General features: G+C 43.6%; 1 protein-coding gene across 1 annotated transcript in view; it reads left to right on the forward strand.

Moving 5' to 3' along the window:
* Positions 1–10,427: 10,427 nt before the first annotated feature.
* Positions 10,428–17,192, forward strand: part of Gnptab (N-acetylglucosamine-1-phosphate transferase subunits alpha and beta) — a gene marked incomplete in the record, with an annotated part of 86,761 nt that continues 79,996 nt past the window's right edge. The window contains 1 exon segment of the mRNA XM_029563335.1: positions 10,428–10,676. Within this exon segment, the coding sequence (XP_029419195.1) occupies positions 10,560–10,676 (117 nt within the window).

Here is a 17,192-nt window from a genome sequence, read left to right on the forward strand (position 1 = left end):
GCACATGTGTTTAATCCTAGCATTCAGGAGGCAGAGGGAGGCAGATCTCTGTGAGTTGGAGACCAGCCTGGTCTACATAATGAGTTCCAGGCCAGCTGCGGCTACTGGGATACCCTGTCTCAAAAAGACCCCCCCCCAAAAAAAATTGTTAAAGAGATGAGCTATCCAATTGTACACGGAGAAAAAGGACTTGGTGCTTAATATTTTTAGTGGAATAAGAAGAGATGAAGAGGAAAAGCTTGTTTCTGGCTTTAGCAACTCAGGGATTATTAATCATTAATGGAGCCGGACAATGGAAGTAGGAGAGAGTACCCATTTGGTTTTAGAATATACAATAGTTTGAAGTATCTATAGGGATCTCTGCATGAAGACACATGCTAGAGAGTTGGGACTGGAATTAGAGGCATCCTTAGAACTAGTAAGATCACTCAGAGGCAAATGCTGCAGTGAAATCCAGAGCAAAGAGAAAGGGAAGATGGTTGGGGCGGATTAGCAGACACGACAGTCTTCAGAAGAATTCCAGGAGAGGAGTACAAAGAGCAGCTGGACTGATGAACTGAAGAGTGAGGTGTTGGAGCAGACAGCTGGGCAGACGTAAGCAGAGGGGGAATCTTACGCACAGCCACCTCTTTTTCACTTCGGTGCATCCTGACTAGTTAGGCAGAGTTAGATGTGAGGTAACCACGGGAACTGCAGCTATATCTTAGTAGTTAGATCTGATGGTTAGAATGTCCCTTTGTAGCTAGATATCTTTGAAGCTGCAATTGAGTTCTTTCCTTTCCCAGGGAGCATATCTGCCTACCAATAAATATCCTGTTAAACAGGGAATAAAACAAAGCACTGGAGCTTCTTGATTCAGAGCATGCACCATGAAGAGGGATGAAACTAAGGTGGAAGGTGGTACCCAAGGGAAGAAATTTAACAATGACATCACTAGGAGGAAGGGGCCATAGAAAACTTCTTAAAATTCCACAACACAGAACCCACTGGGCTGTTACCACCACCCCCTTCAGTCCATCTCATTCTAATCTCTGTCTGGAGTGTATACTTTCTTTTGCTAAATAAATTGTAGCTTAAACTGTCTGTGTCTCTCTGCTGAAATCTTTCCTTCCAGAAGACAAGAACCAAAAAGCTTTCACCCAGTAGGTATCAAAGGCAACAGGTTCAGGTTCACACATTTTATTTTTTTGGACATGATCTCATGTTTCCCCAGGCCGGCTTTGAACCCATTAACTCTTGATCCTCCTCCATCTCCTGCGATGACAGCTGTGCCCCTCCAGCCCTCTTTATGCAGGGCTGGGGATCGAACACATGGCTCCAGGCATGCTAGGCAAGCACTCTACCAGCTGAGCCACACCTTCAGCCTGGTTCAGCTTCTATTTCAAAATGATAGGTAGAAGCACAAGAAAATACAATGGAGATGCATTTGTGGTTTGGGGCTGAATCCTTTCTGCAGAAGGCCTTGAAGCCAAAGAAGTAAATGATAAGCAAGGTCATGAAGGAGGAAGAAGAGGAAGGAGCAAGAACTAGCAACAAAAGTATATTTCCTTTTAGGAACTCTCTGTTCACCAAGCTCAGCCATATAATTTTTGTGTGCTCGTGCTTAGAATGGATGTATCGTTCAGGGGTTCTTCCTAAACTAGGCAACTTAAATGGCTCAGATCCCAAAGGAGTGCTTAATAACACCGTGATATATGCCAATAGAGGAAGAGGTTCATATGGGAGCCATGAAAAACAGCTCACTGCCACATTTACCAACGAAACATCAGAGTCTCTCAGGAAAAAAATCACTGATCCCCAGAGAAGTTCCTAGGACTCATCTGAGGAATCTATAGAATCAGAGCAGCAATTTGTCCAAACTCCCACAGCTAAAATTAGCAGCAGCTCCACCACAACAATCACAATTCAGGCTTCATAGTTCAGTCTAAGACCTTTGACTCTACATTACTTGGTTTAAAATTTTAAAACAAGGGGGCTGGAGAGATGGCTTAGCGGTTAAGAGCAGTGATTGTTCTTGCAGAGGACTTGGGTTCAGTTCCCAGCGCCCAGGTGGCAGCTAATAAGCATCTGTAACTCCAGTTCCAGGGGATCTGATGCCTTCTTCTGGTCTCCTATGGTAGCATTGTGTCGGGAGCCGCTAATCATTGAGCTGCAACAGCCTCATTTACTGAGTTTGTGTCATGCAAACCAGTACTTAACCTGCCCATTCAGGAGGAAGAAGTTTTCTGGAGAGCCTCACAATACCTGACCTTGTGACATTAGTGGTAAACAAAGGGATCCAAGAAGCCTTTGATCTGACCTCTCCCTGACCCTCAGATACAGGTGGGGAAATACAGCAATTGTAACTAATTGAGTTCTTCTGTATAAAGACAGAACTGAAATAAATAGAGGCTGGCAGTAGACTGTGAGCCCTCCCAAGAAACATCTTTTCTGTCTCCTTTCCTTTCTTTCAATCCTCACTCCCCCTTTCAGGTACTGTCCGTTTTGGCTGGCTGACACCGGCAGCATTGCACACAGGTGACACACATAAATATGCAAGCAAAACATTCATACATGTAAAATAAAAATAAAATCTTATAAATAAAAATTAAGTTACATTTATTAAAAAAATTTAAAGTAAGGAAAGCCTTTTGGAGACTTGACTTTAACTACTCATCAGCTGACCCTAATCTGTATGCATTCTGATTTCTGCCAAGTCCAGTTTGCTGTTTTTACTCGTCTATGATTATCATCATTACTAATATGTATTGAGCCCTAATATTTTACATGCTAAAAATCTTTAAAATATGTATGTGCATAGGTACTTCCCCAGGCATGCATGTGTGGAGGCCAAAGCTTGACTTAGAGATGTTTTCCTCAATCCCTTCTCCACCTTATTTTTTTGATATAGGGTCTCTCACTGAATCCGGAGCTTAGCATTTCAGCTAGAATGGCTCATCAGTGATTCCCTGGGATCTGCCTGTCTCTGCCCCCACACTGAGACTACAAATGTGTACAGCGACATCTGGCTTCTTCATGATTCCAGGCTCTGAATTTAGGTTCTTGTGCTTCTGTAGCAAGTACTTTACCCACTGAGCCATCTCCCCAGCCCCTAAATATCATATCTTATCTATGTGAAAATGTCTAACTTCTTGGTCTTTAGAATCAGTCTAAAATAGAAGAGGAGGTAGGAAGATCCTCAAATTTGCTAAAAAATGATGTAGCTAGTATAACATTATAGAAATAACCACTTCCTCAGTTTTTGGTTATTTTTGAAACAGGTTCTTGCTATTTAGCCAAAATATTTGCCCCCCAAATAGAGATCATCCTGCCTCTGCCTCCTGAGCCCTGGGTTCAAAATCATGCCTAGATTTTGTTTAATTTAGCTTAGTTTAGTTTTGCTCTGTAATTTATTTCCTTGTAAACTTTCATAACTTTAAGACAGGAAAAGGATGTCGTGGGGAAGGGAGGGGAAGACCTAGCTTCAGGTTAAAATAGAAGGAAGATTATTATGAACAAGGTCCCAGCAGCCTGTGAGACTCCATTTCCATATGGTTATACACTTCCTCCCCTGGTTCTTACAATCTTTCCGCCCCCTCTTCTGCAATGGTCCCTGAGTCCTGGGTGGGTGAAGTTTAATATAGGAGTCCTGTTCAAGGACACATACTCTGCAGACTCTTATTCTGTATGCTTTGGCCATTTGTTTCCCTTTGTGTTCATGGCCCTTGCTTGCATAAGAGAGCTTTATTGATTAGAGTTGAGAGATGCGTTAGTATTCTCTCTACCCCCTTTTCCACTATGTTCAGTGAGTCTTAGGTATAGAGGTTCTATTGTAGATGTGTCTCTTAAGATTGGGCAATTCACAAACAATCTCTGTGTGTGACCAGTTGTGAAACTGTAATAATCTCCATCTGTTGCAAAAGAAGCTTCTTTGGTGAGTGGTGACTGGCATTCTTGTCTGTAAATATAGGGAACTATATTTAGCACATAGTAAGAAATTACATTTGCCTAGAGCTGTGACAGTCTTGGGGTTTTTCTCTAAGATCTGTACAAAGATGATTGAGATGTTCTGTATGAGCTGGGCATGGTGGCACAGGCCTTTAATCCCAGCATTCAGAAGGCAGAGGCAGGCGGATCTCTGTGAGTTTCAGGACAGCCTGATCTACATAGTGAGTTCCAGGACAGCTGGGACTACAGGGAAACCCTGTCTCAAAAAGACACACACACAAAAAGATGTTCTGTATGATGAAAAATTCAATTAACAATTTACAAAAAACAAAACAAAAAATAAATGGAAGTGTTTTCTTACAGAACTCTAGCAGAGTGAGGTGGGGTGAGGGTGGGGGGGCCCTTTTCTGGTGTGGTGGGTATACTAATGTGACAAACTAGACAGAGCCAGCCCCTTTGAATGACTTACATGGGACACAAAAGCCCTTTCCCAGACATGTCTTTTGGAGAAGTAGAAAGTGATCAAATGGAAACCACTACTGGACCACCATAAGGAAGTTGATGGGAGGGAGGAGACCTGACAGCTCTGCACAGACCTGGGGATGACCTCAGGGTTTCTGTGTAGCCTTACAGCTGGAACTCACTATGCAGACTATGCAGAACAGGCTGACCTTGCTCTCACAGAGATCCACCTGCCTCTGCCTCCTGAGAGCTGGAATCAAAGGCATGTGCCAACGGCACTTGTTTTTCATTAATTTAAAAATTTGCTAATTAACTGTGATTATGGAGGTAGGCAATTAATTACTAGTTTCCCAGTACTAGCTTTCTTGTACATGACAACTCTGATGTGTGGGTTGGGATGATAATGGTTGCCTAAGCTACTTTTTAGGGATGTGAAAGCCACTTCTGATGAAAGCCCCAGGCCTGCAGGTGTCTGAGAGGTGACACAAGCAGAATGAAAAAAAGTGGCCTCTCTGCCTTTGTATTGTACTGGTCTCTCTTGCTGCTTTCATCTGTGGACCACATTTCTGCTCAACTTGAATGTAAACATATTCACCTTTTTAATTCCCCCCCCCTCTCTCTCTGTGTGTGTGTGTGTGTGTGTGTGTGTGTGTGTGTGCGCGTGTGTGTGCAATACTAAGGGCTGAACCTAGAGTCTCACACATACTAGGTAAGCACTCTACCACTGAGCTATTTTCCTAGCATTCTTCCTACTTTTTCTTTTGCAGCTGGGTCTCACTAAGTTGCCCACTTTGGCCTTGTACTCACTCTGGAACTCAGTCTGGCCTTGAACTTTCAGTTTTCCTACCTCAGCCTCTGGGTCCTGGGATTGCAGGAAGAACCACCATGCCATGCTGCCCATTAATCTTTAAGAAATGTTTTCTGAGGCTGGAAAGATGGCTCCACAGTTAAGAGTACTGACTGCTCTTGCAGAGGACCCAGGTTCTATTCTAAAAACCATCTGTACCTCCAGTTCCAGGGGATCTGATGCCCTCTTCTGTACTCCTTGGACACTGCATGACACAGGTGCACTTACATGCATGCAGACATAACAATCATAGACATAAAATAAAATAATAAATAAAAATTAAAAGAACAAGATGGAGGAACGTGCTGATGGATCTCACCCATCTCCTCACCCTGTGTAAATGGAACTGTTTGTGTCTTCACCCAGTGCTGATGGGACTTATCCTGGAACCCTGTTTCTCCCACTGTGCTCCCCAGCCCCACCAGGTCACACCTATAATTTATTAAAAATAGTTTCTTCAGCTTCATTGGGGAAGTACAAAGTTTAAGTTCAGCTCCACCCTTAACTCATTAGACCATCTGGCCTTTTCATTCCTAGTATCTCGTTCATCCAAGATCACGTGTTCTTCCTAACTTCTACAGTGTCCAACAGGTAGATGCACTGTTTGCAGTGCCTTGATATGTTAATTCTCTAGCATACTTACATTTGCTCATTATCTTTTTGGGTGGAGTACCAAATTGAGATTACCAAGGAGACAACATGCTCAAGAGTGCATGATTTTGCTGGGGTTAATTAGAAGTGGTTAGTCCAGATTATGTCCTTTAAGAAAAGTCATTCCTACACCAGGGAGCTAGCAAAGCCTTTGCAGGTGCAGCCACCTTGAAATGTGTACTGTCACACTAGAGTTTTGGAAGGCAGACGTAGAGATGGAGGTGTGGAGGCCATGCAGCTTTTTTGCTACATTCTCCAAGTTCACTAATTATGCAACATAGTTTAAAAGAGAGCTGGAGGGTCTGGAGAGATGGCTCAGCAGTTAAGAACACTGGTTGTTCTTGCAGAAGACCTGGGTTTGAATCCCAGCACCCAACTGTCTGTAACTCCAGTCCCAGGGGATCTGACAGCCTCTTCTGACCTCTGCCGACATTGCATGACATGGGTGCACTTACCTACGTGCAGGCAATACACACATACACATAAAATAAAAATAATAAATACAATTTGAAAAAAAAAGAGAGAGTGAGGGAGAGCTGGAAACTCCAGCCGAGCACTCCCAGGCCTTAGTCAAGCCCATAACAAAGGTATGTGTCTGGTATATCCTGGGTCTTGTATATCCTGTGCTAACAAACTTATGTTAGTAATGAGATATGATTGACCTTTGAAATGAAAATTAGCTATTTCTTCATCGTTTGGCATAATTTTCTAGGTTAAATGGGGATCTTTGAAAGGTGAATAAAGGTTTTAATTTTTTTAAGGTTTTATTGGGAACCATAAAGCACAGTTGAATTGACCTAAACTTAGTTAATGTCTCTCCTCCCCTTCAAGGCCAAGATGACAGTAAGATAATATCTCATTCTAGCCCATTGAAATCGGGCTCCCAGAAATGTCCAGGCATGACTTCTTCCCACTCGTTGTCCCTCTATTCCTCCTCTTCCTCTCTACAAAGTCCTTTCCTGTTCCTTAAACCCCTAAGAAGGTCTTCACTGGAAATAGCTTCCCATTTTCTTTGCTTACTTTCCAGATTCATCTTTTGTCGTTGTTATTGTTTGTTTTGTGGTTTTGTTGTTTATAGTTTTGTTTGGTTTGAGACAAAGTCTCACTATGTACCAATGGCTGGCCTGGAACTCACTATGTTTAAAGCAGACTGGCCTCGAACTCACAGAGATCTGCCTGCCTCTGCTTCCGGAGTGCTGGGATTAAAGGCCTGCACCACGTGGCTTCAGTTGTCTTTCTTAAACGGCTCAGACCCACCTGCCTAGGGATAGAACCACCCACAGTGGGTTGGACCCTCTTATATCAATTAGAAATCAAGAAAATGCTGCACAAACATGTCTACAGGCCAATCAATCTGTTAGAGGAAATTCTTCAAATGAAAGTCCTTCTTCCCAGGTGTGTGAAATTAACAGCCAAGAGCAGTCATCACAGGCACTCAGCCCCCAAACCTTTGGATCTGTCACTATAGGTATAGTGTCAAAATCGAAATGAAAGGCACCAAAATAGTCCCCTCTTGCAAAACAAATTGCTTGCTGGTGGGGAAAAATCCTCACACTTTCTGAGGTCACAGAAGTTGTCTGTGTTGGTTATGGTGTAAGAATAGAGGAAAAATAAAGTGTCTTTGTGCTGCACTCCTTTAATCCCAGCACTTGGGAGGCAGAGGTAGGCGGATCTCTGTGAGGTCAAGGTCAGCCGGGCCAGCCTGGTCTACTAGCAAGTTCAAACAAGACCAAAAAAAAGTGCCTCTTTGTTAGTTGAGACACGTTCTGACCGTCCAGCCCAGAATGGCCTTCAGGGTTGTGTCAGTAATCAGTTTCTGACTTTCAGTTTCATTTTTCCCCTCTGAAAATGTGCTGTTTGTTAATCCTGGTGGCCTCTGGGGCGAGTGTGTTATTAAATTTTGCCAGTAGAGGGCGATAAAGGGATGTTTCAGGAACCTGTCATTCAGTTCCTCTTCTGATTCTTGCGGGGCTTTTTCTTTTTCTTTTTTCCTGCTGTAAGGAGACTATGTGAGAACTGCAGTGGTGATCTGTCCCAGCCACCCACGCTGAGAGCAGTCTCTTAGTGACCTTGCTGCCGTGGCGAGGGTTGGCTGACCTTGCTATCCTAACCCTTATGGAGACACCGGGTGCCGCAGGCCTGATCCCCACAGCAGCACCCCAACTCTCATTGGAACCAGTTTCTAGGGGTTGCAGTAAAATTAGTGCTTAGAGGGAGACCTATAATTTTGAAGGAATGAGTCCCTATTTCAGTTTCCCTCTTCCCAAAAAAAACTACAGGAAAAAAAATAGAGAATGAATGAAAAACTACACAAAATGAAACAGAGCGAAAAAACAGAAAATGGAGGGATTTTTGTTGTTGACTGGGTCTCATTATGTAGCCCTGGATGGCCTAAACTTGCTATTAGACCTCAGAGTTCTGCCTGCCTCCACCTCCCCAGTGTTTCAATGAGAGATGTGCACCACCATGTCCAGCTAAAAAGCCCTTTATTTTTGATATGGTCTTCAAGGCCCTGACAAACTCTCCAGTTCTATCTTACTGCACCACCGACTGGTATGGCCTACTTTCCTAGAATGCGCTTTCTTCCCCCAGTCCTTAAGCCTTAGCTCCTATGTATTTCTGTGTTAGTCAGCTTTCAGTTATTGTAATACCAGAGATAATCAACTTAAAAACAGTAAAGGTTTATTTCAACTCAGTTTTGGTGGTTTTAGTCCATATCCATTTGGGCCTCTTATAGCCTGGCTATGTCTTTGTTGATTTGCCTCTTGTGCATGCCCTGTTTCTTTTCTTTCTTTCTTTTACCCCAGCTGGCCTGGAACTCCCTGTGTAGACCAGGCTGGACTTGAACTCATGGAGATCTGTTTTGTTTTTGATGTGTCCTGTTTCTATCACAACATGTTTATTTTGTTATCTAGTGGTTCATGGGTTTATTTTCCCCACTCTCCTCCCTGGCAACAGTGGCCACCCCTAATTCACTGTAAACATCTATCTGATAGACACCTTGCAGGATGCCAGGCATCAGGCAGTTACTACAGATTTAGTGAAAAAATGAAGTTCAGTTTTGGAATATTAGCCCCAAAAGTCTCACAAACAATCTTAGTGTCCTGGATTTTCTAGTAAGTACAGAACAGGTATTATTGTTGTTCTTTTTATTTTGGTGCTGGGGATTGAACCCAGGGCCTTCCACATAGTAGGCAAACATTCTACTATTGAGCTACATCCCAGCCCAGATAAGGTTTTGTGAACAAAAATGTTCAGACCTTTGTGATTATGGAGAGTTAAAATGTTGCAGATTAGAACCATTATCTTGGGCTACTTTTAGTCTTTTTTTTTCTTTTTCTTTTTCCTTTTTTTTTTTTTTTTTAAGACAGGGTCTCTCTGCAGCCCAAGCTAGCCTAGAATTTACTATGTAGATGAGGGTGGCCTCATTCTCACAGGGATCTGCTGGCCTCTGCCTCCTGAGTGCTGAGACTAAAGGTGTGCACACCATTCCTGGCCTACTTTTAGACCGTTTGAAATTCATTCATATATCTGTGTCTGACTTGATATCCTTGTGACTATTAAAACCTTTAAAATATATTCTTGACCAGGCAGAATGTATCCGCGGGTAAAGGTGCTTGCTGCCAAGTCTGTCCTCAGACCCTCATGGTGAAAGGAGATAACTGACTCCCATAAGTTGTCCTCTGACCTCCACATGTATGCTATAGCAAACATGCACACACACACAAAAATACATAAATATAATTTTTTTTAATTGAAGGGGGCTGGAGACATGGGTCAGTGGTTCAAAATGCCTCCTGTTCTTTTGGCATGGCTCACAACCACCTGTAACTCAGCTCCCGGGGTCTCTGACCTCCCTGGTCTCCTCAGGCACAGATACGCAGGTGCACATACCCACACACAGACACACATACAATTCAAACTAATAAAACAAATAATTTAAAATCTTTTAAAATATGTTCTTAGTAGACCCCTAGCTTTCACCAATCCAAAAAGCTAAGGCTATCATGAGACTGCCTCTGAACCTGTTAAGAGTTTTACCAGCTTTACTGCAACCCGCCTACCTGTGGCTGTCACCAAGGTATTTGGTAAACGCCTTGGTTAGTCATTTTCTTTGTTCTCCAACTAATAAAATCTCATGTAACTACTTCCATAGTGGGTTATATGGTTTGGGGCACTGCAGAGCCAGAGTCACTCATATTTGTCCCAAGAATAAATTTAGTCCCTTTAAGACAAGCTGTGTTTTCCTGGCAACAAACAGTATTGGGTGTCATGAGACTACAGGGGACAGACTTAACTGTTGCCTGTTGAAGCTTGTGGGCCCGCCCAGTCCAGCCCAGCCCGCAGATCGCGCCGCGCACGCGCACATGGGACGGCACGCGCCTGCCCTAGCCCCTCCGTCCTCCAGGTGGCGCTGGCGACCCGCCTCGGCCGCCGTCTCTGGGAGGCCGACCCGGGCTCTCGGCGCTTTGCTGGCCTCGGGTCCGCCTCCGCCGCGCGGAGGGCGTGGGCTCCCGGCTCCCGGAAGCGGCGGCCGCGGCGTGGAGCCCAGCAGGCTGTCTGTCTGCGGAGCGGCAATGTGCGGCGGCGGCAGGCTGTGACCCAAGAGCGGCGGCCCTGCCTGGCTCCCGAATGGCGGCTCGCTGAGCGGTGGCGTGGCGGGGCCGGGGTGATGCTGCTCAAGCTCCTGCAGAGACAGACCTATACCTGTCTCTCCCACAGGTATGGGCTCTACGTCTGTTTCGTGGGCGTCGTTGTCACCATCGTCTCGGCTTTCCAGTTCGGAGAGGTGAGTAGCGGAGCCCGAGCCCCGGAGCCGCGCGCGCAGCCCTGCCGGCCCCGACCCCCGGCGCCCGGCTCCCCCTCCTGCCTCCGCATCCTCTCCGCAGCCTGGGGACCAGCCGCTCGGCCCAAGAAGCGGACAGCGCATCTCCTCTAGGCTCCGGCTGCTGCTGCTGGAGAACAGGTCCCGGCCTCCCACGGTTAGGGGTGGGTGCAGGGGGGACGCGTGCCCTACCCCGGGTCCCTCAGTCATTTGACGTTTGCTCTCAGGCCTCGCGCCAGTGAAGCTGCGTCCTAGGACTTGGAGTTTGGCTTTCCCAGTTTCTCTGTAGTGCTCCTGGACCCTCCTTCCTCGCCCCTTTCAGCGTCTTTCCTATTAATCTTGTCACCTTTGATAAAGCACCTTGTCTTCTTATCCTTTTTTACCCGAACCTCATACTTTGTCCAAGAGGCCTGTGTATTTTTGCACATGGATTTTGCCGTGTGAAAGGGAATTTTATTTATTTATTTTTTTGAAATGGGGTGTACCTGTAGCCCTAGCTGCCCTGGAACTGGCTATGCAGAGCAGGCAGGCCGGACCTTGCAGAAATCCACCTGTCTCTGCCTCCCGAGTGCTGGAATTAATGACATGCACCACCACGCCCGCCTGGGGATTTTTTTAAACTTTTTCTTTTTTTCACTTTTGCTCCGTTGTTTGGTACAGCTGCCTGTCAGTACTGGAAGGCCCATCTGATAGGAGTGCACAGCTTGATGGGAAAGATCTCTCAGTGGCACCACATGCTTCTCTTCGGGCCCTGTCAGGTGACTAGGACTGGTTATCTTGGACTCCTGCTCCCAGACCTTTAGGGAGCCAGCAGAGGCCCTTGGGTCATGAGATATGCTAATGATGCTTAGATCTAGATCATAGCTACTAGCCTTTAAGGGCAATAAAGTAGTTCGGTTAGATTGTAAACTCTTCAAAAGGCCCAGGCAACCGGTTTGGGAAGTGAAAGGGACCAGGTTAGGTGGATTTTCTGCCCTTTTGGAGACAAATCTACACATTTTCTGGACTGAATAACTCTTCGGTTTAGATTTCATAGTTAACTTCATTCTTGGCAGTCTAATAAAGTGTTCTCTATCTTAAGTGTGCAAAAGGCTATGGCAGGTCAGAACTGGATAAGCCAGTACTGTGTGTGGTTTAATACAGCAATCCTGGAATAAGAGGAAGACTGTGTTTTCAAATGGCTTGAAATTTGTCTCTGTTTTACTTTTTTGGTAGGCGGTTGTAAAAAGTCTTAAAATTAATGGAATGCTTTTTAAAAATGCCACAGTACACATGTGCTTGAAGTCTGCCCAAACTGGATGGTAAGGTCTCTAGAGAAGGTGGTATTTGTTTAAATGCTGTGACTGTAGCCCAAACTGACAGTGCATGCAGACTATTTATGTAATAATTGGATGAGTTATATGTTGTTACCTAGTATGTACTTTTAGTAGTTATCAGGACTAGAAAAAAAAAGTCTCATAGGTAAAGGCAGGAGATAGACTTGTTTGCAATATCCACCTAATATTACACTGCCTGCTAGGCTGTTTTTATGTCATGTGCCCCAACTTAATGTCTTTATGCATATTTAGGTATCTTACTGCTTTTGGATAACATTTTTGTTTTTGTTGGTAAGATGGGATCTCAAAATAGCTCAGGCTTGCAGTCTAGTTTCAGCCCTCCCTAGTGCTGAGATCACTGGTATGTATCACCAGGCGTAGCCTGGATGATTTTGTTAACCTGGTTAATTTTAAATGAGCTGTTTATTAGCTGCAGTGTTAACGTGATTTAAAGCCATCAGTTGCTAGAATTTTTCCATTTCATTCTATTTTATTTTTTTCATTAACTTAACAAAAAAAAATTATAACCTTGAAGCAGACACAGAACTTAAGAACAAACCAGGGAAATGAGGGGTAAAGAATGTGTCAGCCAGAGGTGTGAGAGGTGGAGGCAGCTGGCCTGTGGTGAGCTTGTGAAATACAGTGGAGAAGCGGGCTGTACTACTGGGCAGATCTAATCCCAAGCTGAATGATGGCTCCCCTTAATAATGATCATGACAATAACTAATGTTCTCCTTCCCAGGCCTTCTATTTACATACTACTTTAATCCTCACAGTGTCATCTGACATTCAGAGTATTATCTTATCTGCCTTACAGGTGATGAAACTGAGGTATTTGCATAATTTAACCCACCTAACTCATGGCAGAGAGACCTCCAAACTTAGACACTCTGGCTTTGATGGTATAGTCAACTTAGGCACTTTGGCTTTGATGATATAGCCATAAGCTTTCTTCTTTATGGTTCCTTCCTTTTTTTTCCCCTCCCTTCCTCCCTCCCTCTGTTCCTTTTTATTCACTGCTGAGGTCTGAACCCAGAACCTGGTATATCCTAGGCAAGGACTTTACCACTGAGCTACATCCCCAACTCTTGATAGTTTCTCAGGCAGCCCAGGCTCTCCCCTTCTCTGAACTGGGAAAAGTTATTTAACCTCTCTCAGCTTCTTCATCTTTAAAATAAAGGCAAGAATACCTTCCTGGCAGGGTTGATGATGAAGCTTATATAAAACTGTGTATGCGGGGGCTGGAAAGATGGCTCAGCTGTTAAGAGCACTGACTGCTCTTGCAGAGAACCCGGGTTCAATTCCCAGCACCCACATGGCAGCTATGAACCATCCTTAACTCCAGTTCCAGGGGAATCTGAAGCCCTCTTCTGACCTCCGTGATACTGCACAACATGGGTGCGCTCACATACATGCAGGCAATACACTCATACACGTTTAAAAAAAAAGATTGTGTATGAAGTGCATCACACAATGGATAGCATGTGGCAGATCATCATTAAGCTATAGTAGTTATTCTCAACTACTTTATGTCTCAGACTTTATTTGAAATATGTCCTTAAAGTAATACTTTCATTATTTCGTGAATGATACCAAGTTGTTAACCAGTTGTAATACATGTAAGAGCTTAGAATATAATTGTGAAATTGAGAGCTTATTATTTTCACCTGTCTTAATATAAGAACTAGTGTGGTTGTTGCTATTTTTGGTGTGTTGGGGGGGTTGTTTTGGTTTGTTTTTTTTTTGTGTCTTTTTAGAAAAGATCTCATGGAGCCTAGATTGGCCTCTAACTCCTTATGTAGTGAAGGATGCCCTTGAAAATTTGATTTTACTGTCTTAACATCCTTAGTGCTGAGATTGCAGGTGTGTGGCAGCATGCTCAGTTTTTGTAGTCCTGGGGATCAAACCCAGGGCTTTATAAATGCTAAGCAAGAACCCTACCAATTAAGCTATGTCCCCAACCCCAGGATTTCAGTATCATCATTATTTAGTTGAACCATTTATGTACAAGTCTACAACCACTTTTCTGAACTATTACATTATCTTATAGTTAAATGCCAGTATTTTTTTTACAGTGAAGCACATTCATACACTGTAAGGAAAATAGAAGACTATAAATAGTCTCATGTCAGTTTAGGTCAAGTTTTGCCACCATATGAGTTCAAGACAGGTCAAGGTTTGTTGCCAAGTGAGTTGTAAAACCATTTTTGGTGTTTGGACCTTTTTGGATTGTAGGATTGTAGATCACTGGTACCTGTGTATGCATAGATATTTGCCTCTATGTGAGTGAATTATTACTTCCTCATGTAAGCCTAAGTGTGGAAACAAAATTAACTTACATAGGAAGTCAGATAGGTTCAGATAAAATATAATCCTACTATATAATAATCTCCCTTTCCTCTCTGCTCCCTTCTGCTTGCATGTTTTCTATCAAGATTTTGGATTAATGAAATACTATTGTTCAGGGATAAAGAGGATTGAAAACTGGGTTCAGCTCAAGTTACCTCAGTGAGTGATTTCTTTCTTTTTTTAAAAAAATATTTTATTATTTTTATTTTATGTGTATGCGTGTATTGCCTGCACGTATGTAAATGGACCCATGTTGTGCGATGCCCGAGGAGGACTGAAGAGGCTGTTGGATCCCTTGGAACTGGAGTTACGGACAGTGGTTAGCTGCCATATGGGTGCTGGGATTTGAACCCGGGTCTTCTGCAAGAACAACCAGTGTTCTTAACCACTGAGCCATCTCTCCAGCCCAGTGACTGATTTCTTATACTTGTCCAGTTTCAAGAAAGAAATTTGTTACTATGGTTGTCCTTGTAGTTTACTCATTAAACTGATAGATCTTTTTTTGGTGTGTTCTTGGTCAAAGGCAACAAATGGGTGAAGGAGAAAGCAACCTGGTCTGAGGAGACAGTACCTGGCTTGATCCTTGCTCCAGCACAAACTAATTCTCAGCAGTGCCCAAATTAAGTCACTTGGAACTGATCTTGTGGGTTGGGGCTGCCTCTCTTACTGTTCTGTGATTTCTTTTTGGCAAAAAAGTTTTAAAAAGTAATGGTTTCAAAACTACTAGTCAAGTTGTTCAAGGCCAGGGCTGAAGAGATGGCTCACCGGTTAAAAGCACTGGCTGCTCCTACAGAGGACCCAGGTTTGGTTCCCAGCACCCATGTAGCAGCTGACAACCATCTGTAACTCCAATTCCAGGGAAACTGATGCCCTCTACTGGCTTCTATGGGCATTGCATGATACAGGTGCACTTACCTACCTGCAGGCAAAGCACTCATACACATAAAATAAAAATAAACAAGCCGGGCATGGAGGCACACGCCTTTAATCTCAGCACTTGGGAGGCAGAGGCAGGCAGATCTCTCTGAGTTCATGACCAGCCTGGTCTACATAGTGCATTCAAGAGCAACCAGGGCTACATAATGAGGCCCTGTCTTTAAATATATACATATACATATATATGTATATATAAATTTATTGGGTGTTTCACATAAGAAACATGAACCATGGCAAGTGCTTGCAGTACAAGCCTGAGGGCCTGAGTTCTATCCCCAGAACCTATGTGAAGGTGGAAGAGAACTCCATAGAGTTGCCCTCTGACTTCTACATGTGTATGTGGCACACATATTTTTGCAGGCACACATATGCACAATAACAATAGATAAAAAGCATGAACTGTAATTTTTAAAGAAATTTGTGTGCCGGGGGGAGTACTGTGGTATATGTGTGGAGGTCAGAAGACAAATTGTGGGAGTCAGTACTCTTCTACCTTGTGAGTCCCAGGAATGAGATCAGGTCCTCAGGTTTGGTGACAAGAACCTTTACTTGCAGAGCCATTTCACCAGCTCAGTGAACTATAGTATTAGTGGAATTTGTGCTATAGAACTTTTAATAAAAGAATCTTCTTTCTCTTTTTGGGTGGAGGGACTACTATCAAAGTCTAGTTATCTATCAAAGCAAGAACTGGTCTTAATCACCACTGAATTCTTGGTACCTGGAAAGTGCTTAATAACCAGAAAGCCCCCCCCCATACATGTTCTAAATGGATGGATGGGTGAATGAATGAATGAATGAATGAATGAAGGATGGTTTTAACCAGCATTCTTTTTTTGGTCTTTTTGAGTCAGGGGCTTCCTGTAGCTCTAGCTGGCCTCTACTCACTATGTAGACAAGGCTGGGTTTGAATTCACAGAGATCCGCCTGCCCCTGCCTCCCCAGTGCTAGGATTAAAGGCGTGTGTACCACCATGCCCAGCCCTTAACCAGCATTCTTTTATCTCACTTCCAGTAAAGATAGGTTTTCTACTTCAATATAGTGAGGTAACTTTTTATTTTTCAAATATGATGTAATTATAACTTGTCCATTTTTGTACTCTGAAAGTCAATCATATTCTAAGAAGTTTCTCTAAAAACCTGAGGCCTGCTGTTAGGATGTATGTAGGATGGTAGAAAATGCAATCAGAGATGCAGGCTTAAAATTTAGGCCGGCCATTTGTCTAGGTGGCTTGAGGCCACAGTACACATAAGGAGGGTATAGTAGTGTAAGTGGGGGGTAACTGAACACGTGAATAGATACACAATACTGTTTGTTGTTTATTTATTTATTTATTTATTTATTTGTTTATTTTTCATCTTTTTGAGACAAAGTCTCCCTGTAACTTCAGCTGACTTGGAACTCCCTAGGTAGACCAGGCTGGCCTTGAACTCACAGAGATCTGCCTGCCTCTGCCTCCCCAGTGCTGGGATTAAAGGTGTATGCCAGCACACCTGTTTTTTAAAAATATTTATTATTTTTATTTGATGTGTGTGAGTGTATTGCCTACATGTGTGTAAGTATATCCATGTCTTGCAATACCTGTGGAGGTCAGAAGATGGTGTTGGATCCCCTGACCTGGAGTTACAGATGGTTGTTAGCTGTCATGTGGGTGCTGAGATTCGAGCCTGGGTCTTCTACTAGAAAAACCAGCACTCTTAATCTTTGAACCATGATCTCTCCAGTCCCAATAACTGCTTATTAAGGGAAGGGAAGGAAATTACTGGTTGAAACATCTTTTTTTTTTTTCTTTTTTTTTTTGAGACAGGGTTTCCCTGTAGCCCCAGCTGTCCTGGAACTGACTATGTAGACCAGGCTGGCCTTGAACTCACAGAGATCCGCC

The sequence above is a fragment of the Nannospalax galili genome, unplaced genomic scaffold (genome assembly GCF_000622305.1).
Source record: "Nannospalax galili isolate Female #2095 unplaced genomic scaffold, S.galili_v1.0 scaffold415, whole genome shotgun sequence".
Classification (NCBI taxonomy): domain Eukaryota; kingdom Metazoa; phylum Chordata; class Mammalia; order Rodentia; family Spalacidae; genus Nannospalax; species Nannospalax galili.